The sequence below is a fragment of the Gambusia affinis genome, linkage group LG23 (genome assembly GCF_019740435.1).
Source record: "Gambusia affinis linkage group LG23, SWU_Gaff_1.0, whole genome shotgun sequence".
Lineage (NCBI taxonomy): Eukaryota > Metazoa > Chordata > Actinopteri > Cyprinodontiformes > Poeciliidae > Gambusia > Gambusia affinis.
In genome coordinates this window covers 2,740,770-2,762,543 of record NC_057890.1, presented here as the reverse complement: position 1 = coordinate 2,762,543, position 21,774 = coordinate 2,740,770, and the positions used below count along the sequence as shown (strand labels likewise).

The following is a 21,774-nucleotide window of genomic DNA, read 5'->3' as shown; positions in this document are numbered from 1 at the left end:
ATATGACATGTTGATGGCCGTTCACCAGACGCTGAGTCGCTGTGGGAGGCGCTGTTCACTGTCAGATCTACTCTCTGGTCTTTAACGCCGTGTAGAGGAAACGGAAACCTCTGTGAAAAAACCCAAGTCATCGTTCTCTGAAGTTGGCAGTGTTCACGATGATATAAACAGGATACTTACACATTTTTTTTTTTTTTTTTTTTTTTTTTTTTTTTTTTTTTTTTACGGATTAGCAAAGGTTCCAGGATGGGGGAATCGAACACAGGACGGTTCAAAGAACTATGTCCTCTGAATAATGGGCGCTCGCTCTACCTCTACAGCACGCAGCACCCAGTAATAGCATTCTTGTGAGCGTGAGTTTGGTATTTTATTTTGAAAGTCTCAAACGGAAACCGCTATAATATTGTCGGTCAGAAAGGTTATTTACGATTTCACCAACCAGACTCAGCAACAGAGGCTTGGTTGACTCATTTCGGCCCTTTTCTGAGTCTGTCCGTGTTGTCAGAACGAATAGTGGGGTTGAGGTTCGATTCGACAGCTGGAAGCAGGTGAGTTAAAACCTTTAAACTTGTTTAGCTTTGTTGTGACGCAGTTTGGCTCTACTCAAACCACACCGCGTGTTTCACTTAGGGCTAACTTTTGTTTTTTTTAGTGTTTAACTGAAAGTTGCAAACATGTTAGGCTGACCTTATTAAAGTGAAAGTAACAAATCATTTCCCAATAAGAGAAACTCTGAAAAACATGGCGTTTATTTATTTTATCGTCGTAGAGGGTTTTTTTATGGCTACAATTTAAATATTGCTAGTTTTAAGTAGCTTCATCCAGTTGGTGTTTTTACTGCGGCGTCATAAGGAAGTTATGCAAATACACTGATTGTTTACAATGATATAATTAGTTGAATACTCTTTTGGGACGTGTTTGGTTATTTATTGTTCATTTTTTGGCAAGCCAGTTGACGATTATACCAGCTTTTGCTTATGTTATTGTAAGAAATGTGTCTCGATCAGCTGATGAGGTCATCTGAGCTGAGTCACTTAATCAGGGCGATGATGTTTTACATTATCCACTTACGAAACGTCATGGTAAACTTGTTATACGCCAACATTTATAGGTAGAACAAATCTTGAAAAAGTGTAAGAAAAAAAAATGACCTCGAGTGCTTAAAACAGGCACATGTTTTGTGCATCATCAGCAGCACCGTCATTATACCAGAAGTCTTGCTTTGCACTCAGGATGTGACATATTTTGTACAATTCAATTAAAAAGCGAAAAATCGGTTACAGAAAAAATGTTTTGGAAAATAATAAGCTGCGGCGTGATTATGTAAGTGTTCACACCCTTAAACCGCATTCAGTCTTGTTAGGTTGGTACCTGCCTTAAATGAGAGAGAACCACATTCATCGTAGTTAAACTTGAGCTGTTCCAGCAGGATTTAAAATAAATAAATAAAATAATCAAATTTGGCCATTTACATCCAGATGCCCAAAGAAGTGACAAAGGATCAACATTCTGTCATTTTACAAAGGTATCAGGCAGGAGAAGGGTGCACGTTTTTAAACAAAACAATCAGACCTGGCTGGGATATTTCAGAACCTTGTGTAGATGGGTATGTTGTTGTTCTGATGAAACCAAATTTAAACTTGTGGCCACAAAGAAATCACCAAAAGAAAACCATACCCATGGTGAAACATGGTGGTGGCAGCATCATGCTCTGACGGTGCTGTTCTTCAAATGGAATTAGCCTTTTTGTTAGCATGGAACTAATAGTTCCGAATATGATGTGGTTTTGACCCAAATGCTTCAGGGTTGTACTAAAAAGCATAGATCTTTTAGCATCCCATAATACTAATAAATCATTGCAACTTCTGAAATGAGTTCAGATTTAAATCTGGCAAAAAAATATTGGGGGAATATATGAAGAAAGCTATGAAAAATAATGTAGTCAAACCATTTCATTTTTCTTTGTTGTGAAATGTGATCAGGAATTCATGTATTATTTTGCCTTCCACTTTGCTGAAATTACTTTGGGGTTATTTACAATAGAAGTCTGCTTCTACACCTGGAGAAAGAGAGAAAAAACATATTATTTTCTAAAAAAAAACATTCCACTGTTCTTTTGTCAAACCAAAAATAACTACGGTACTTTATGTAAGATTTTGTCAGAGTGGGTATTTGTTGACACTTTACACTTGAGAAATTAGTGTAAAAAAAAAAAAGAAAAAAAAAATCACTTTTAGAATACTCTGCCCCCAAGTGGTATTAGATGGGACTCCATTGCAGTTTGGAGATATCACACATTTTAAAAGAAAGTTAGGTTTCATTTTACCCTGATTTAGTGTTGAAAGGTGGTGTGTGTTAAAAACTATCAGCACCAGCAGCAGGTGACCCTCTTAGCATTTTCTTTATGGCTAGCTTATCTGCCATGAAGAGCTAACGCGATTTAGAGCAAAGCCAAAAGCAAAGTGGATTTCTGCTGTATTGCAACAAATCCACTTGATTGGATTTTGTTTCTTAAGATTTATTTCAACTCTGTGTTTCCTTAAGCTTGTGTGAAAATCAAAGTAAGAAAAAAAATATGGGGAAGATAACATTAAGTTATGTATAATATTGGAGTGTTTGGGGGAACGTTTGAGCTTTGCCTACCAAACTAGTAGGTGTGTCTCAGGCAGAACATTTTTGGGATACATAGGCCACCGTACTCACGTGGCGCAGATTTGTATCACTATAACCATCGATGTTGTCGTGACGTCTGACATTTTTATATTTACACTGTACTTTAAATCTGGTAGATAAGAATTTTCTAGATTCAATAAATGACAGCTGCTTCCGAGTACTTTTTTCTTTTTCTAGAAGCAGTTATATTATGTTTTTTTTCACATGGACTTTTTTCCCATTGTTATTATCAAGCAGGCTGTAGCTGAGAGATTTAAAACATGCTGCTGAATTAAAATAACTATCTGAACCGCTCATTCAAAACTAAATATTGAAATAAATTTTATTATTTCTCATTGACAATATTGAAAAGCAGTCTTTTATTTCATTATGGATCATTTCAAATGTTAGGTCTAATTTTGCCGCCTGTTAGTTTAAGATGGTGTAAGGTTCTTCATCGTTGTTGAGCAAAAATGCCCCAATGGCTTCACAATATAGCAATTTTGTTGCTGTTATACAGATAATACAGAAAAACTGCATTTGTTTATTGTTACTGCTGATAAAATGGTATATAAATGTTATTTAGTTGGACTATCTGCTCTGTTTTTGTCTTTGCCCTCCCAAAAAAACACATTGTCATTATTTCAGCTAGCTAACCAGGAAGTTGTGCTTTTTTTATTTTTTTATTATTATTTTTTTTTTACAAACGTTAGCATAAATCTTTGTGTTCCTTTGTACCAGTGATCCACACATAGTTGGTTAAAACAAATTCCATGTTTTCTTAATATAGCACCACTAATGTTAGCAACATGTTGCTGTAGCTCTGTTAAGCTAGTTCTGATTTGGGGTTTTTTGTAGAATTTTGTTAATATTTTTTTGGTTTTTATTAATTTCATGTTTAGACAGTTATTCCCTCTGCTTCTAGATGTTTTGTTGTTGTTGTTTTTTTCAGCTATGATGAGTAACCACAGCAACAAAGTGTTTTTACAACTGAGAGTAGCTGATTAGCATCTAAAAAAAACTCCAAATAATTCTGCGTTTGCTGTCTGGAGGTTGAGCTTTTACCAAAATAAATAAAGGATTTTTGGACTAAGTTTAATAGATTGGAATTTTTTTGCAATTCAGAAGTCTTTATAAGAAAACCTAAATAAAAACATCTCAAATCATTTTTTTAATGCATGTAAGACCCAGACCTCGTCCCCATTGGAATAATATTTCACAAGCTAACGCTTAACTTTTATTTTAATTGAAAGTATAAATCTTCTTCTTTCGATTTATTGAAATGTGTGGTGTTGAAGTGACGTATCGTAGCTAATCTCTGGCTCCTTCCTGTCGCCAGCATGGCGTCAGGAGGCCCCATGGTGAACGGAGACGTCTCCCGCCCTGCGGGCCAGCCGGGCACGCTGGAGGAGACGGTGCAGCAGATGACCATCCTGATCCAGGAGAACCGCGACCTGAAAGGTGAGAGGTTTAAACGGCCTCAGACAGGGCGGGTTTCACTGTAACTGAAACACAGCGACAGCACAGCTGAGATTCTGCGCTTCACATTCCGTCCACCAGAGGCGCTGCGTCAGACCAACCTGACCATGAAGGAGCGCTTCGAGGGCCTGACGGTGTGGAAGGAGAAGCAGCGGCAGGAGAAGGACTTCCTGGAGAAGCGGCTGGAGGAGGCCCGCCGCTGCATAGAGACGCTGACCGTCCAGAACCAGGAGCTCAGCAGGAGGCTGGAGGCAGGGGGCGGAGCTCAGGTCAGGACCACAACCACGTGTTTCATCCTTCTGCCGGCTGTCTCCCACCTGAAGCCGCAGTCAGGCCGTAGAGGGAGTCATGTTGTTGACATTTTGTCACGGTGTGGTCCAATCAGAGCGCGGAGGCCGACGCCCTGCGCGCCCAGGTGGCCCGCCTGCAGGCGGAGAAGAACGACCTGGTGGCCCTGAACTCTGAGCTGCAGCTGAAGGCCGAGCAGGGAGCCGAGGAGGACTCTTTCATCGAGATCATCAAGGTGTCGGTGAGGAGAGACACACAGTAACATACCCAGTAACACACACAACAGGAACTGATTTATTACTAATGATTCCTGCACTGTTTCATCCAACCAACCATAAATTTAGAAGTTTTCTACTTGGACTTTAAAAACAGACTAATAGAACTGAGGAATAAGGAAAATTGTGTTGGGGGCTTTGGGGGTGGAGGAAGTTCTATTACGACGCGTAGAACTGTGGGGGAAAAATCCTGATGTGTCCCCGTGTCCCGTCTCAGGACGCAGGTGTGGAAGACGTGAACCAAACGTGCGGTTCGGAGCGCATCAGGCGCCCGGACCTCAGCATGACCACGTCGCGGCAGGAGAACGAGGAGGCCACGGTGAGCCGGTTGCTGCAGTCGCTGAGGAACGAGACGCAGAGATGTGAGCAGCTGCAGAGCGAGCTGCAGGCCTGCACTGCCAGGTACAGAACCATGAGGACCGATAATTAGATCACAATATTTGATGGTACTACTGTGATGGCCCTAAAGATTATGATTAAAAATATATACTATTACTTATTTTTTGGTGATAAATAGTTTTGCAGGATAGTGAGTGCATGGCACAGCATCCATAACTCCACGAGCACAGATGTTGTTCTTGAAAAACTTTCTCATCTGAAATATAAGACGGCCACTATAGATGGAGAAGAAAAGGAGGAGTAAATGTCTGTCAAAAAATGTATTAATCTCAAAAATTTTCTAGAAAATTTCAATGTTTTCCAAGGTCTTCTAGTACATTTCTGAGATTCATTTTAAAATTGAAAATTTGCTAGAAAAACTCAGAAATGTTGAAATTAGTCTTGAGAAATTTTCTGAAAAAACTCGGAAATTTCTGAGTTTCAATAGTTAAATTTTTTCCACGTTTGAAAGTCCAAAACTTTAAAAAAGTCCAATATTTTCTAGAAAATTTCTCAGATTAGTTTTAAAGATTGTTGGTGTAAATTTACTCCTCGGCTTTTTTTCTATCTACAGTGGAAATAAGCTTCTTCTTCTTGGTGCCACTTACTTAAAACAAATGTGATATATATCACTAAGCTGAGCACAGCAATTGCATTTAATCATATTTTACAATTTGCTGATATTTGTTGATGATCGCAAATATACCATTTCCAGTCATACAGCCAATTTTGTTTTTGGTTTAACATTAGCAACTCAAATTAATCATGACAGCGATGAATCAAAATGTGACATTTTTTCTGATAAATGATAAACGATATGATAAATGCCCGGCCACCACTCAGAGAAACCTTTAAAGAGCTGATGAGTCGGCGGTATAACACAAAACATCGTCACGTTTCTTCTGCTACAGAGTATATGACTTTTTATCCAACAGAATCCAGGATCTGGAGGAGGAGAACCATAAAGTGGAGAAAACCATGAAGACCACTCAGACGGAGACGAAAGAAGACTCTGCCAAGGAGGAGAAGGTGTGTGTGTGTGAGTGTGTGTGTGTGTGTTTATTCATTTCCTCCAGCAGCAGCAGGATGTGTTTAGACTGTCTTCTGCTCCAGGCGGCGTCTGAGGTGGAGAACCTCAAGTCTCAGGTGAAGAAGCTGTTCCGGGACCTGCAGCAGGCGCAGAGCAAGCTGGACGAAGCCGAATGCATGAAGAAGAACCTGCAGGACAGGTTAGCCCGCTACGCTAGCTCTGTGTGCATCTCATTCAGGAAACAAACACAAAAACAACAGAAAGATGACCGCTTTATATGTGTGTGTCAGGTGTCGTGAGGTGGAGCAGGACGTGGCCACGCTGAAGGCCCAGTTGCTGGAGAAGCAGGCGGTGCAGGCGGAGAACGAGCGGCTGAAGCTGCAGCTGGGCAGCCTGCAGGCGCAGGGCCAGCTGGAGCAGAAGAAGGCCGACGAAGACAGGTTGGTGCAGACCAGCCGCACATAAACGGGCCGTTACTATGGGCGATGGCAGTGTCATGCTGTGGGGACGCTTTCAGTCCAGATGAAGAGAGTCGATGGAGGTCCAGAGGTTTGCAAGACTGACGATTAATACTCGACCAAGAGCTGCAGTGGTTAGATTGACCTAGTCAAAGTTCAAACCTAAATCCCATTGAAAATCTGCAGCAAAACTATATAAACTATATATGTAGATGGTGGTATCAACTAACTCACTCACTCTTTGGTTACCTAGCAACATCCTGCTGAGTAACTTTCAAAGCAGCAGTTTCATATTTTGCCATCGGGCCTCCAAACTGCTTCAAAATAAAAAAAAACAACAGAGTGGAGAGAAAACTGGATAAAACAGAAAAGGTCATCTCATAAGCTTGGCAGTATTCCAGATATTTAAAACAAAAAAGTAATCATTAATTATCAATATGAACTGATATCAAATTCTTACATTGTGAGACGTTTTTCAGTCCTAACATCAAGATGCTTGCAAATCGCTTTGGACTCATCCAGACGATCCTGCTCCTTCCTCTTCCTCACAGGAACAGCCTGGCTCAGCTGAAGGACGCCTACACCAAACTGTTTGAGGACTACAACGAGCTCAAAGAGGAGAAGAAGAGAAAGGAGGTGTGTTTTCGGAGGGTCCCTCTGGTATGTTCTGTTTTCCCTCTGACTGAATGCCAACATGCTGCGCTGTCCCGCAGTCCCACATGGTGGAGAGGAACCTGGTAGAGGACATGCAGCAGCGGCTGACCGCTGCAGAGGAGGCGCTGGCCGTCAAGCAGAACAAGATCGACGACATGAAGCAGGAGATGTTCCAGAAGGAGAAGGAGCTGGAAACCATCTCTGTGTTCCAGGCTCAGGTTGGTACATGGGGTTAGAAAACAAAATAAACCCAGGAAAACTCTGAGACGTGAACATACCAGCTACCATTCTGATTGGACGAATTCAGCGACTGATGATGATAGGCCACACCTTTCACCAGCTGTTTCTTTTCATGTTTTTTTTTTTTTTTTTTTTTGGCCTGTGAGTTAATCTCTTTTTTGCAGTAGTAAGAAGAAAACAATAACTACTAACACCGTTTTTAATGGCGCCAGCAAAGCTTTTACTTTTCCAAGTGCAGCAGCAATTTTCTTTTACTCCAACCTGGAACAGAAAACCAGTATGTCCAAAAGAATGGTGGAAGGTGACAAACAGAGGCTGGCTTTTCACCAGTTGAATCCATTTCCTGACACCAAATACAAACTGAAACAGAAACTATGATGAAACCAGTCCTCGGTGAACGTGTGCGCTTCCATCAAGAAGCAACAAGTCTCTGCCACAGTTTATCTGTTCCAGTTAAACGCATCCCAAATAGGTGACTTTGTATTTTTTTTCCCTTTTTGATAACTAATCCCTCCATTTTTGGACTTTTGTGTCCTAAATTGGCAAATCACTCCGATCATGTTCACAAATAAAGTCCAGACTTATCCTATGTGAATATATCGCCCATCATCATTTGTTAGACTGACTGATATCGGTTTGGAAAATGTTTCATATCGCCCAGGTTTAGGTCACGTAGTGTAAATCAGTGTTGCCATGACGATGTTTGTTTTCGCCACTAAATATAGGTTTCCATAAGGAGGTTGACTATATTTAACCAATTTTGACCAGGTTTATGTAAAAATCTATCTTAAAATAAATGTAACTGCAGCAGTTTTAAGATAAATGCCAGACTCTTTTGTTGAACTCTGGACTAAATCTTCCCTTTTCCAAAGGGTTTAAATATAATATGACACAGAGGCCATTTTCCTTTGCCACTTAAAAAAAAAAATAATTTATTGTGTATTTTTCATAGTTTATGAATTCGTGGTTTTATTTCTGTTTTATTTCTAATTTTTGGCTGTTGTCGTGTTTCATTTTTGAATATTTAGAATGTCTTCCAGTGTTAAGTGTTCTATAAAAAATTTAAGTTTACTATTTTCTGAGAGTGCAAACTTCCGTTGTTATGCCGTTAGCATCATATAATTTAAAAAACAGTCTCAAAATTACAATATTATAGTTTATCGCGATAATCACTGGGACAATTTATTGTCCTGCAAAATGTGTTATTGTGGTGGACCTGACCATAATCTGCTCTGAAGCAAACTTTACAGTGCACTAGGGTAAGGGTCGTCCTGGCAACAGCTAAACCCAGACTCGGATTAAAATTGCAGGCAGTGAGGCATAATTAGTAACTATTGTGCAAATTCTTTCCCTGGGTGACCTGAGTTTGTAGTTTTTTCTAAAGCCTGTTTGACGGTTTCGGTTCTGTCCCGGCCCGCAGGCCGAGGTCTACTCCTCGGACTTCTACGCGGAGCGAGCGGCGAGGGAGAAGCTCCACGAGGAGAAGGAGCGCCTGGCCGCGCAGCTGGAGTTTGTTAAGAAGCAGAACACGCAGCTGCAGCAGGACATGGACTCACTGGGCCGGTATGCAACGCTCACACAATGGACTTTGTCTCCCTCTTGTGGTCATTTTCCATCACAACGCTCTCCAGCAGACGTGTCTGATCCTCTCTTACTGTCCTCCAGGCGTTCTCTGAACGAAATGCAGCGCCGCCACGGCTCCTCTGTATCGGGCTCTCATGGACCTGATGCCAGTGTTGTAGGAAGAGGTAAGCTGAGTTTAGTTCTGCTGATAAATCCCTGCATTTTCCTTCGACATAGCTAGCAGAGTTTTTGAAACCTCGAAGACCGTTCTTAACGTGTGGGTGTGATTCAGGTACTGAATGGAACCAGGGCAACATTCCCGAACACGCCTGCCCCAAATGCAACGAGATCCTTCCAGACCTGGACTCCCTGCAGATCCACATCATGGACTGCATCAACTAGACCTTCCTCACCAGGAGCACCTTCACCCGAGTCTTCCTCTGCTCTCACCTGTACTGTACCTCCTCCCTGTGTCCTATCCTGTAGGATCCAAAGATCTCATAGTTTCTGGATGGAAGGCTAAAGAGGCTTCATCACTCCAGGCCTGCGGTAGTTTGGGGGTTTATGGAAAAAGTGCATACCAGCCAATCCCAACGGTTGGCTTTTGATAAATCTAGCTGGAAATAAACCCTCTCTTTTATATTATTATTGTTGTTTTTTTGGGGGGGCTTTTTTTGCTTTAGTTTGTTTAAAAATAAAAAAAGGTAATCTTTCTCAGAATGTATAGATTTTAGAGCACTGAAAAAAACGTGGCGCCACTGAAAAAGGCAGGTGAAAATAATTTCAATTTGCCACGTAAATAAAATCCCTGTAAATGTTGTAAAATGTCTCATCATAGCAGGAAACGAGTAGAAAGCATATATGTCCCATTTAGGAAATGTAAAGTGAGCTACTTTACTACACAGCCAACCTGAGAGAGCAGCAGATGAGGCTCCACAGTGCAGAACAGCATGAGCCAAAACACTAGCGTGTTTTGTTTTTCTTTCTTGTGTGTTTATAGTAAACCAAGCAAACCGAAGGTTTACATCGCCATACATGCCAGTTGCCATCTTATGGCACGATAGTTAATATTGACCACAGCTGTTATAGAAATCCTCTTTTAAAAGCCAGGCGTTTGGTTTTCACGTTGCTCTATATCCTGTCTCAAAATTACCCTGTAGAAATCTTTCATGCTATTTTTTTCTTCTTTTTTTTTTCAATTTTTATTATTTGACATGTTTTGTCTTGACATTTCAGGCGTTCCATATATAGAAGCTGGTTATGCTAGGACAGTCTTTTAAATTAAAAAAATAAAATCATTAATCTACTACTTTAATATAGATATCACCTTAAATCTTTTTCCATCTTTTTGTTTCCTTTTTTTTTTTTTTTTTTTTTTGACCATAGATATGTTTTGTAAACACGGGCCTGGGATGGTACAGGAGCCTGGCTTTGCATGAAAACATTGTACCACTTCTAGTTGTGCATTTAAATAAGGTTCAGTTATAGAATATAATAAAATGTTTTGAGGTTTGTAATCTCTGCGCAATCTGAGCTGAAAAGTGGGAAAGAATGTAAATCTGCATGGCAGACATGTCCTACCATGTTACCAAGTATGCATCTTCTAAATGCTTTGAGATTTTATGGAGTCTCTGATCATCATTTAAGCTCCTGATTGGGTTTACTGTCAGTCTGGAGAGGATGGGTAAGATGAAGGCACATATTTTCTTTCTATTAAGCAGATGAAAGTCTATAATTAGAACATAATATATTTTACCTGTTTTATGAATATGCAGGGAACTCTGTCACTTCTGTATACCTTGTAAATTTTAAAGGTTTGGAATTCTGTGAAAAAAAAACTAATAAAATGAGAGAATTTCTGTCTTGAGTTTTACCTTTTCATGATTTACAGTTAACAATTAGCTCTTCTTTCGTTATAGAACTTTTTTTTTTATTTATAGTGAGAAGCTCTTTTACTAAACCATCCTTGAACAATTTAGCCATTTCATTTTATTAACCTGAATATCGGAATATTTATTAAAACAAAAACCCTGTTAGTGTTTTCAGATGGTTTTCTTTGCAGTCGTTATATTTGCATGCTACCTGTTTTTTTCTTTATTTTGAAGCTAAAGGCTTAGATATGTTAGGTAGTCATGGAGATAGCTTTATAATAAATGAGGATTGCCATATGTGACAGACTGGCGACCTGTCCAGGGTGACCCCGCCTCTCGCCCGGAACGTGAGATAGGCACCAGCACCCCTCCTGACCCCATTAGGGACAAGGGTGTTAGAAAATGGATGGACGGATGGAGGATTACCATATAGCAAAAATATATTGTAACAATGAGAATCAGCAGGAGACAATTTGTGGACTAAGATTACATACGTGAAGATGCAATACAGGAGATAGATAATTTTTTTAATTAGAAAATAATACAATGGAAATAAACATGTTGAGAATAAAAAAGGTTTGTAAAATGTACATATTTAGGCAAGAAAAAAAAAGGTTTTAAGACAGTTTGCTTACGAAATGAGAATACACATTGGTGAGTGGGCAAATTCAATCTGATCCCCATAAGCATTGTTGCGTTTGTACTCTTTAATTAATTGCATTCATCTACAGTCCAACACCGCTTATTTTTATTCATAGGAATTAAAAATAATCATTTGTGTTGGTTTTCACAAAAGAAAATGCTAACATGTCCTAAGTTTACTTTAACCACGTATAAATTAATCATGTACAAATAAAATGTGCAGAACATAATTTATTAGTACTTATTTTTAGCACAAAAACTGTCTCGCATTCACCCTTTAAAAATGAACTTAAATATTGTCCTATTTCTAATTTACTTTTTGTTAAGCTAAAATCGAATAAAGATGATATAATATCAATGTATGGCGCTCAAATACTTCTCCAGATGACAAAGTGGTCTAAACCCAATTTTTTGTTTTACTTTTTTTTTTTTTTTTTTTTTTTTTATGAGGCATATCACTGGACACCCTTATCCTCTCCGACAACACATCGGGTCCTTCGTTTAGCGCCAGTTTAGAGTTTCTTCTGTGCGGAAGGTGTTTTGTCGAGTCTGTGAATTAAATTAATGTCCGCCTTGTTGAGACGGGAAGACGTTAACCAAAGAAAACAAAGTAATACTTTATGAGGTTCTAATATTTGGTCTGGTGTCACCGGTCCAAGCAGAGGACAGGAAACCGAGGAGCTACGGAACGGAGGTAAGCGTCGACTTACAGTTGGAGCCAGACAAGGAGAAAAAGTACTTTATTTTTAATATTTACATTTTTCTTGTCTTGGTGTTCGCGAAAGTAGAATGCATTTCCGGAAAAAACAGTGTTACGTTTCATATTAATTTTAGACGTTCATGTGTTAGCAGTCTGGATTGGCATTTTACTCCTTTGACGTCGGTGAAGAATGTAACGCACACTTGTTGAAAGTATTCCGTTTGTCACAGCTTTAACCTTTAAATACATGACGGTTCTGCACCAGTCAGGTTCAAACATCCTCTGACAGATCAACTTTATAGGATGGGTCTTTATTCATAATTTTTAGATTCAATATTAACACGAATTGTTGATTGGTTCGAAATCTGTACAAAGTAAAACAACTGATTCTCAGAGTCACAGAGCCTGCTGGATGAATCTGAAACAGCCAGATGTAATATGAATAGTCATGTTTGTCTGTATAAATGAATTCATTTTGGGTGTGCTAAAAAATCTCTTCTCCACAGTTTATAACGTAACAACCACAATTTTTGAGTGAAAAGTTTTTTTTTGTTGTTTTGTTTTCATTTTATGAATTCAAAAGCTGCCATATTTCTGTCATCTCAGATTGACAGATCATTTAATTTTAAATTTTTTTTATGTCAGAGTTACCATCTGAGATCAGCCGCAGTCAGCACCTCTAAAATGGACAGTAAGTATTATAAAGTTTAACACACATCAAAGCAGAGACTTTTGGAGTTTAATACTTAGTGGCTCTCTGCTCCCTCAGGTGAGGACGACCTGGACATTCTGACGGCGCTCCTGGACGAGAGCGAGGAAGCTGGCAAACCGCAGGCGGACGATTTGGACGGGCTGTTCGATGAGGACAACGGAGATGAGGAAGGGTACAAAGAGGACGGCGAGGGGACGGACGACGTGTCGGAACTCTTTGGGGACGTTGAGGACATTGAAAACGAGGAGAAGGACGTGAAAGGAGAAGGAAGTGAGGGAGAATCTCGCCCTGACTTGGACAGGTCCAAAGAGGATTTGCAAGGTTTGTCTCGCATCACTTCACTCCAAATTTGGTTTCTGTTCCATTGAGGAATTTTTTTTTTTTTTTGCTTTCTTAAATGTGTCCTTGTATTTTCTGCAGAGGAACTGAGGCGGATGCAGGAGCAGATGCAGAAGCTGCAGCAGCAGCTGCAGGCGAGCCAGAAGAGTTCAGCTTCTCCCAAAGCAGGGAGGTCAAAGCCGAAACCGAGCCAGAATCCAGCGTCCAAACCGAGCCGGGCCAAAGCTGAGCTACAAGCAGGTAAGCTTGTTGCTTAGCAACTCTACTGAGCTGTACTACACTGCTGCTGTAGGACCATTAAAAAACTCATTGATTGGCTTTTAGGGATGAATTCAAACCTTGTTGGTTGTGATATGGAATAATTAAGCAACATTGAACTTCTTATTTATTTGTTTTTATTATTATTTTATATAATTAAACAGCAAAGTTTGTTTCTATTATTTCTGTTTTCATTTTATTACATTCAAAATTATGCAACAATCAACTTTTTTATTTATTTACTGTTTTTAATTTAGTTTTTTATAATTAGGCAAACTTATTTGACATTATTATTTTTATTGTTGTTTCTTTGTTTTATAAAGAAGTAGGCCTGTCGCGATAAACGATAAATCAATTAATGAACAGTAAATTAAAACTATCAACGTCATTTTAATTATCGCCTTTATCGTCTCTTCCATCCTTTTTCTCTTTCTGTTGATGACGCTAAATGAAAAAGGGCTCAACTCCGGTGCTCTCCACTGACCCTCCCTTCCTCATTTCCTTAGTGTAATGCCCAGCGCACACTACATGATCTTAAAGTGTCAGTCGATTGTCGGCCCATTTTCAAAACCTGAGAGATCACACATTAGCCGACAGAAATCCTAGGTATAATGGATCGATCGGGTTCGATGTGCCGTGTAGTGTCCAACAATGGACACAAAATAATGGCTACAAGTTCAGTTAACTAATTTTAAAACCAGGCATTAATCAATATTTTACTACAATCTCCCTGCAGTGCATGCAGCTCTAGTGTCAGCGTAACGTCCTGACTGAATGAAAATCATTAGAACCGATTTATGTCACGTTAACGAAGAACAGCTGAAAAGTTACCGGGTTCATCAACTGTGTAGCAATTTCTCTCCAACTCCTCCCCTCGTCATTTCTATATTCTTTGCACGAAATGTTTTATAATCATTAATGTTGTTTCCACATATCATCACCAATGTCCGCTGGACTTCAGGTTGCGCCGTGTCAGCTGTTTGGGATTCCCCTCTGTAATTTCCCCTCAGAAAACATGGTGGAGAATCCGCGCTTTCTGATTGGCTACCTGTCACTTTCAACAGGCTGCGTTAACAATCCCAGTGGGAAAACCCCTGATTTAGATCCAGCGGCCACAACGATCTACCGTAACACACCACACACTACAGGATGATCACAAACGACAATCTTAGAACGACCAAAGTTCTAAGATTGTCTTGGGACGTAAGGGGAAAATGAAGGTGTGAACTATTGCATCAGGTAGTCGATGTGCCCATCTTCTCTATTTAAATCTAATGATTACTGAAGGGCAATATAGTATATAGATTTCATAATCTGCACTCTTTTGGTTGAATCCAGTATTTATTTACATTTGGTGTTTTTATTCAAGTACATTTTTGTTAATGGAGACTGAGAATCCATTTTATTTTTGTTTTTGGTTGTTTTGTTTTTCAGTTCCAGTGTTGGGTGTTCTTTTGAAAATAAAGTGTATCTATCTTTGGCAGATAGATACACTATCTTCCAAATTGCATACATTATTATGTCAATTCCATTAAATCAGTGTACAAAGGTCTTCAAACAATACTATCGTCTATCGCAATAGTTTTCTGAGACAATTAATCGCCCAGCAAAATTTGCTATTGTGACAGTCATATAAAGAAGCAACAATAAATATCTGATTTAAGATTATTTATGTGTATTATTAAAATTATTAAATTAAAATTAACTTTTTTTTTGGTTTCTTTTTAGTATTTTTATATTTAACAGTAAATTTATAAAAAAAAAAACATTATTCCTTTTTAACTATTTTATAATAAATAAACTTTTAATCAATTATTTCTTATTTATTAAGCCCCAGTTACCTGTTTTAATTTATCATAATTTACATTTTTATATTAGAGAAAAAAAATTTATTTAGTTTAGCAGTAAACTTTTATATATATATTTTTTAATTGTTACTTGCTTAGCCCCATTACGTTTATAATTGAGCAATAATAAATTTTTAAAATTATTTTTATTTGTATTACTGCAGTGTATTGCAATTAAGCAACAACAAAGTATTTTTTTATTTTATTTAGTTGTTATGATTTTTTATATTTATGTATATAAAAGTGAAACAATAAACTTAAATCATTCTAAAAAACAACAATTCGGAGCAGAGCTTTTGAACCTAAAGACCCAAAGGAAATACCATCTGTACTGTAAACTCTTCCCCAGTTCTGTATTTCCATTGGACGTTCTTGTGACTTTGTTTTCTTCCAGTTTCAGCGTCTTTATCCTCCCCGGCCACAGGGGGGAGCTCCAAGCTGCAGGAATCCTCAGACTTCCTCTCTCAGCTCAGCAACGCAGACTCATTCAAACATAAACCGAGAGTGGCTCACCAAGCCAGAGCTTCACCTCCAGGTCACACCTTCACTCTCTGACTCACCCCGGTCTATTCAGCTCTGTGAATCAAAGCTGTCCTTGCATTTCATGTTGTGTGTATGTGCTGTTTTCAGAGGATAGGAAACCACTGGTGGAGGTGAAGATCGGCAGCTCCTTCCAACCACTAGAGAGCACCAGCGAGCCCTGCAGTCGCCCGTTCTCGCCCCCTCACCCCCACGTTCGAACCTCAGCGGCTGGACAACCTAAACCGTCTAAACCAGCGGCTCCGCCTCCTGTTCCTAAAGACGTAGGGGTGGAGAAGTACTCAGGACTGCGGCTCAGGTCAGAGCCGCTAGCCTGTGGTAGAGGCAGTCATTGGTTCATTGAGCTGTGGAAGACGAAGGTCTGAACCGATGCTTTCGGTCGATGCTTCATCAGGAAGCCGCGGGTGTCCTCAAGCGAGATGGAGCGAAAGATGGCCGACCGGCGGTTGATCCGGCTGTCCCAGGTGCCGGAGCGGCTGAAGCGGGAGAAGCTGGAGGACAGCGACTGGGTGACGTTCGCCGTGCTGGTCAGCAAAGCTACGCCCCAAAGCAGCAGCAGCGTATGTTGTGATACTTTATGTTATTACCGTGACTCCCCCGACCCTTGACCTCCCATTGGTTTCATGACTCAACCTTCTCTCTGCAGGGCAAAACCTTCAGCGTCTGGAAGCTGAGTGACCTCCACAACCTGGACGTGTTTGTGTCTCTGCTGCTGTTTGGTGACGTCCACAAGGAGCACTGGAAGATGGAACCCGGCACGGTCGTAGGAATCCTGAACCCCAACCCCATGAAGCAGAAAGACGGCTACGATGGGGTGAGGTACACAGTCTCACACACTCTCAGGGTGTTTTCACACCTGATAGTCCAGTAGACTTGGTTGGCTGGGGACCAAAATTGCAATATTTGTTGCATTTCCAGCTGGCGTTGTTCACTTTCACATTGCACTGAGTCAAACCAACCAAACTCATTGTTCTCTACTTGTTCCCCTCCTCGCCTGTGGTGGTGCTCCACCAAGAACCACTGAAGGAAACGACAGTGGTTCTTGGTGTAGTATTCCCAAGATACTGAACACAACTTTCTTCTTCCCAAAATGTAAACAAAAACAGTGGCATTATATTTTAGCTGTTATAGAATTTGTCTTTTGTCTTTGGTAAAAGAACACAAGTTATTTCTCCCGCGAGTGCTATGTTTACATGTTTGTTATGGCTGTATTTTCCCAGAATTCTTCGTGTTAGAATCTGCTTCCTTCTTTTGGAGCATTTTCTTGTCTGCTTGACATTCACATATGTTTTCCAACTGAGCCAGTTCAATTAAAGCAGACTAAACAGGGCAGGTGTGAATGCACCTCTAGAGACTCTGAAACTGAGCCTCATTCCCAATCGTCCCTCACCACTAACACCCTGGATGCCCTGCAGGTCAGTCTGACGGTAGATCATCCTCAGAAGGTTCTGGTGATGGGGGAAGCTCTGGACTTCGGGACCTGCAAGGCAGTGAAGAAGAGCGGGGAGCCGTGCTCTCAGATCGTTAACATGGTAGCCCTCTGTTTGCAGCAGCTTTGTCGTTCCAATCCAGCTGTTTCATCAGATGCTAACCACCTGACCCTCTCTGCAGTACGAGTGCCAGTACTGCCAGTACCACGTCAAGGCCCAGTACCAGAAGATGAGCTCCAAGAGGGCCGAGTTGCAGTCGTCGTTCTCCGGGAAAGCCCCCAACCGGGTGAAGGGGAGCGGGAAGGGGGGCGGCCTGAGAGAGCGTCTGTGTCAGGACGGCTTTTACTACGGGGGGGTCTCCTCTGCTGCCTGCGCCGCCTCCCTGTGAGTCCTGCTGAAACTACAATCTAAGTTAATGTTCTTTATTGTAAAGGTTCTACTCAGCTCAGGCTGAGTTTTAGAGTGTCCACAAAATATCTGGAATCCATGTAGCTAAAATGTCGTTTTAAGGCCTTAAAATGTCTTATAAAAGTTAGTTGACCTTAAATGCATTAATCCCATGTCTTAAATTTGGTTGTGGGAGGACTATTTAATTTTGTATTTAATTTATTTACTCTTTTCCTCATGGGACTGTCAAATTCTGTCAGGCAAGAGTTTGAGTTGCTTGCATTATGAGTTGAGGCAGTTGAGAATACCGCTATCTGCTAATATACCCTTGCTTTTTAGCTAGGTAGTTTTACATCTTTACCTGGACAAAGTTCGTACATTTCTGTGAAGATGCAGGTCTTAAATTCCATTCATAATGGTCTTAAAACGCTTTTAAATTTGAGTTGGTGAAACATGGATTAACCATGAATATTGTATATGTATTTTATATAATAGGTCAACACGGAGTAGTGCATATTTGTGAAGTAGGAAGAAAATTCTGCATGGTTTTCATATTTTGTTTTTTCAAATAATTATCCAAAACATACGCCATGCACTTCATGTAGGATATTGAGCTGTTAGAGTGTCGTGACAGTTATGAGTCTGTCATACATCAACAGTCTTGAGTCAGGTTTATTCAGAATTGTTGCAACACTGACTGCTACTGGACAGCCTTCCTGCCAACAGCTTGAATGTTGATGTTTCCAGATTTTGGCTGAGCTCTAAATGTGCAAAGCTCCAACAGACTCGTTCACTCACCATGTTTAAGATGTTTTTTTTTATTGTAAATAATGTTGAAATTAATTCAGAATTTTCTTAGTTTTTCAGTAAAACACATCTGCAGCTTCAGTAACTAATGAAGTGTGTTGCAGGACTGCCTCTAAACCGACCAAACCGGTCCAGAAAACCCTGGACACACTGTTTGTGAGAGGATCGGCTCAGCTTATCAGTCAGGCCAAGAAGATCGGTACGCTGCCTGTATGGTTTACCTCAGCACTCAGCGTTTTCACTTTATATCTTTAATAAATACAGAGAACTGCAGGTGAGCTGTTTATAAAAAGAAAAATCTGATGTGAGACCTCCGTGTTCTGGCGATTACCAGGTATGCAGTCCGGGGAAGTTTCCGGATGCTCCAACGAGTTTAAGAGTTTGATGACGATGCCAACACCAGGAGCTCTGCAGCTGAAGAAACATCTGCAGCAGGACAGCAAGCTGGGTGCGCAGAGGGAGGACTGATGATAATAAGTACTAGAATAAAAACAATAATACTCCTACTGAACTTGACGTTTGTCCTCAGCCTCCAGAGATACATCCGGAGCTCCACTTCAGTCCATCTCTGCTTCCGACCTCTTAAAGCAGCAGAAACAGAAGCAGCGCGAGCTCCTGGAGAGCCGTCGGCACAGAATCCAGCAGAGGGCGCCACACAACCCGGGCAGCACCGCTCAGACGGGCCGAGCCCATCTCACGTCCCCAAAGGCTGCCTCGGAGGTTCCCATGGCGACGTCAGACGCCCCGACGCTGGGCTGCGGCTTCTCCAAAGGTGACGACATTCTCTTTTTCGACAACAGCCCGCCTCAGGCTCCGCCCCCTACTGCTGTCAGCCTATCGGCTGCCAAGCTGGCCGCTCTGAAGAAGCTGAGGGTGAAAGGAGCAGCACTGGAGAGGGAAGACCCCAACGCCGTGAAGAGGAAGAGGAGTGACAGCAGCGACATCAACGCCCGAGTAGAGAAGAATCGGACGTCGCCGAATGGTGAGTACAGAAGTGTTTAAGATGGCTTTCATCTAATAAACCATTAATCATAAGTCGATTAATATTTTGCATCATAGGTTAAAATTATTTTTGACTACATAAAGACCTCCTCCTTTGTCTCACCTGCTTAGGCGGGCCGTCCAGTAACGAGGAGGAGGAGCCTGCCCTGAAAAAGAAACGCGAGCAGCAACGCTACGTGGAGTCTGAGGAGTTCCAGAAGATCCTCAAAGCCAAATCTCGTCACAGCGTCGCGCTCCAAGCGGTACGACCAGAGATTTTATTAAATTTTTTTTTTTATGTGTAGCTTTCAAGACAGATCCAGATAACTGAGGCCGCTTCCTGCTTTCACTTCCTGCAGTCAGAGTACCAGCTGCAGGAGCGCTACTTCAATGTTCTGGTGAAGAAGGAGCAGATGGAGGAGAAGATGAAGGCAGTCAGAGAGATGAAGTGTCGGGCTGTCACCTGCAGAAAGGTACACCGTGGCGTTGCTGTTAGGAACGTCTCTGTCTGATTCTGATCCGTTCCAGAGTCTGATTCTTTCTCCACCTTCCTACATCTCCAGTGCAGCTACACCTACTTCAAGCCGGCGGATCGCTGCGTGACTGAGAACCACGAGCTGCGGTGGCACGACGCGGTCAAGCGCTTCTTCAGATGTCCCTGTGGACAGAGGGCCATCGCTCTGGACAGACTGCCACACAAACACTGCAGGTAACCACGGAGACACTCCTCTTCCTCCTCTTCACGCTCACCCAGAACCGCCGCTACAGGCTAAACCGAGCTGATGTCATTTCCAGCAACTGCGGGCTGTTTAAATGGGAGCGAGACGGGATGCTGAAGGTAAGACAGAACCCCACGAGAGGAGAAGCACAGTGCATGCTGGGAGATCTGAGCTGAGGTTCTGGATCTTCTCTTTCAGGAGAAAACTGGACCTAAGATCGGAGGAGAGCTTCTCCAGCCTCGGGGAGAGGAGCACGCCAAGTTCCTCAACAGCTTGAAATGAACTCTCACCACAGAGAGGAACGTGTGTAAACATTTTATAATTATGTAGCAACATTTTTTTTATCAGGTTTTAAATTTATATGTTTTTTTTAAGAGTATTCAGATGTTTAAGGTATTGAATTTGTAAACAGGCTGAATAAAGCAAGACTTTACAAAGTGTCATGTAAAGGTCTGTTTTTATCCTTTTTAAAAGAAACGGTAACCTTAAAACTTTGGAGGTAAAAATGAGAGAAGAACGAGGAAAAACTATTTATATTGTTTTTATTTTAGTCTACACTGTCTTTTAAGAAAAAGAAAATAGGATGTTTTTGTCCACTTTATCAATTTTTTAAATTAATATTTAATAACTTATTTTCCCAAATTCAATTTTGTTTTCTAAATAAAAAGTTACCCTACCCTCCTTTTTCTGAAAACATATTAATGTATAATATTAGCATATTAGTATGTAAAAAAACAAAAACAAAAATTTTTTAGGTTTTTTTCAACTAAAAAGACTTACAATTAAGAAACATCTGTCTTTGTAAATCCTTTTAAAGCTATAAGTTGTTTTTGAAGGGATAAATCAGCTCCAAGCTCATTTAACAGAGATCATAGAGACGTTTTATTTTTACATTTAAAATGATTTGTTGCAGTGTGGCAGCAGCACCGTAACTATTAAAGTTCAAAAACCTGAACACAGCAGCTTCTGTGAGGTCTTTCAGTTCAAAGTAAGAGATAATTTAGCTCTATAAAAATCCCCCCTTCTGACTCGGTAGGATTCTTGGAACACTGAATTAATGCATGGAATCAGCAAACGCTCTCTACCGCTTTCTGTGTGTGTATGTGTGAGAGAGAATCAGGTTTTTATATCCTTGTGGGAACCTATTTCTGTCTATAGTGTGGGGTTCTGGGGACCATTGCTCCTTGTGGGGACATTTTCTTGAACCCCATGAGGGGAAATGCTGTTTTTGGGTTAGGGGTTGGGTATGTAATGGATAGGAGTGGGATAAAGGTTAGGCTTTGGAAAATCAATGGAAAGTTCCCACAAGTCACAAAAACATGACTGTGTGTTTGTGTGTTGGCAGCTCTACTGCTTGATCCATCTGGCTCTCCTGCAACTCTTCACTTTAAGACTCTCAGTACCCAGTGCAGATATAAAATATCTCTCTGTTTGCTCTATGTTTTTCTTTGGGATTGTCATTTCTCAGCATTAATACTTTGCCTTCTTTATATGGTTTTCTCATTCCTCTGTTGGTCTCTTCCA

At 40.8% G+C, this 21,774-nt stretch overlaps 2 protein-coding genes across 3 annotated transcripts; both read left to right on the top strand.

The window, feature by feature from the left end:
* The first annotated feature begins 390 nt into the window (after positions 1 to 390).
* On the top strand, positions 391 to 10,876 carry optn (optineurin). Of its 2 annotated transcripts, XM_044108556.1 has the most exons (13): positions 391 to 548; positions 3,992 to 4,113; positions 4,213 to 4,400; positions 4,517 to 4,660; positions 4,912 to 5,096; positions 6,008 to 6,101; positions 6,186 to 6,301; positions 6,393 to 6,542; positions 7,112 to 7,196; positions 7,274 to 7,432; positions 8,875 to 9,017; positions 9,120 to 9,202; positions 9,310 to 10,876. In XM_044108556.1, the coding sequence occupies exons 2-13, from the start codon at positions 3,993 to 3,995 to the stop codon at positions 9,417 to 9,419; spliced, it is 1,578 nt and encodes a 525-aa protein (XP_043964491.1). In that variant the 5' UTR covers positions 391 to 548; position 3,992; the 3' UTR covers positions 9,420 to 10,876. The 2 variants fall into 2 exon arrangements, with proteins under 2 accessions (XP_043964491.1, XP_043964490.1); XM_044108555.1 differs by having other exon boundaries at positions 6,008 to 6,301.
* Positions 10,877 to 12,000: 1,124 nt separating this feature from the next.
* Positions 12,001 to 20,688, top strand: mcm10 (minichromosome maintenance 10 replication initiation factor). The gene is made up of 18 exons (XM_044108678.1): positions 12,001 to 12,224; positions 12,876 to 12,921; positions 13,000 to 13,263; positions 13,363 to 13,521; positions 15,781 to 15,921; positions 16,017 to 16,224; positions 16,321 to 16,486; positions 16,573 to 16,740; positions 17,342 to 17,458; positions 17,538 to 17,740; positions 18,655 to 18,749; positions 18,885 to 18,998; positions 19,080 to 19,532; positions 19,664 to 19,794; positions 19,891 to 20,004; positions 20,095 to 20,240; positions 20,327 to 20,369; positions 20,449 to 20,688. Exons 2-18 carry the CDS (start codon positions 12,915 to 12,917, stop codon positions 20,530 to 20,532), a joined length of 2,613 nt encoding a protein of 870 aa, XP_043964613.1. The 5' UTR covers positions 12,001 to 12,224; positions 12,876 to 12,914; the 3' UTR covers positions 20,533 to 20,688.
* Positions 20,689 to 21,774: the final 1,086 nt, after the last annotated feature.

Coding starts and splice junctions, on each gene's coding strand:
- mcm10 (XM_044108678.1), top strand. Junction 16,487..16,572: donor CGCCCCAAAGCAGCAGCAGC/GTATGTTGTGAT, acceptor TTCTCTCTGCAG/GGCAAAACCTTCAGCGTCTG. Junction 18,750..18,884: donor CAGTCAGGCCAAGAAGATCG/GTACGCTGCCTG, acceptor GGCGATTACCAG/GTATGCAGTCCGGGGAAGTT.
- optn (XM_044108555.1), top strand. CDS start 3,993: ATGGCGTCAGGAGGCCCCATGGTGAACGGAGACGTCTCCCGCCCTGCG. Junction 7,197..7,273: donor AGGAGAAGAAGAGAAAGGAG/GTGTGTTTTCGG, acceptor GCTGTCCCGCAG/TCCCACATGGTGGAGAGGAA. Junction 7,433..8,874: donor TCTCTGTGTTCCAGGCTCAG/GTTGGTACATGG, acceptor CCCGGCCCGCAG/GCCGAGGTCTACTCCTCGGA.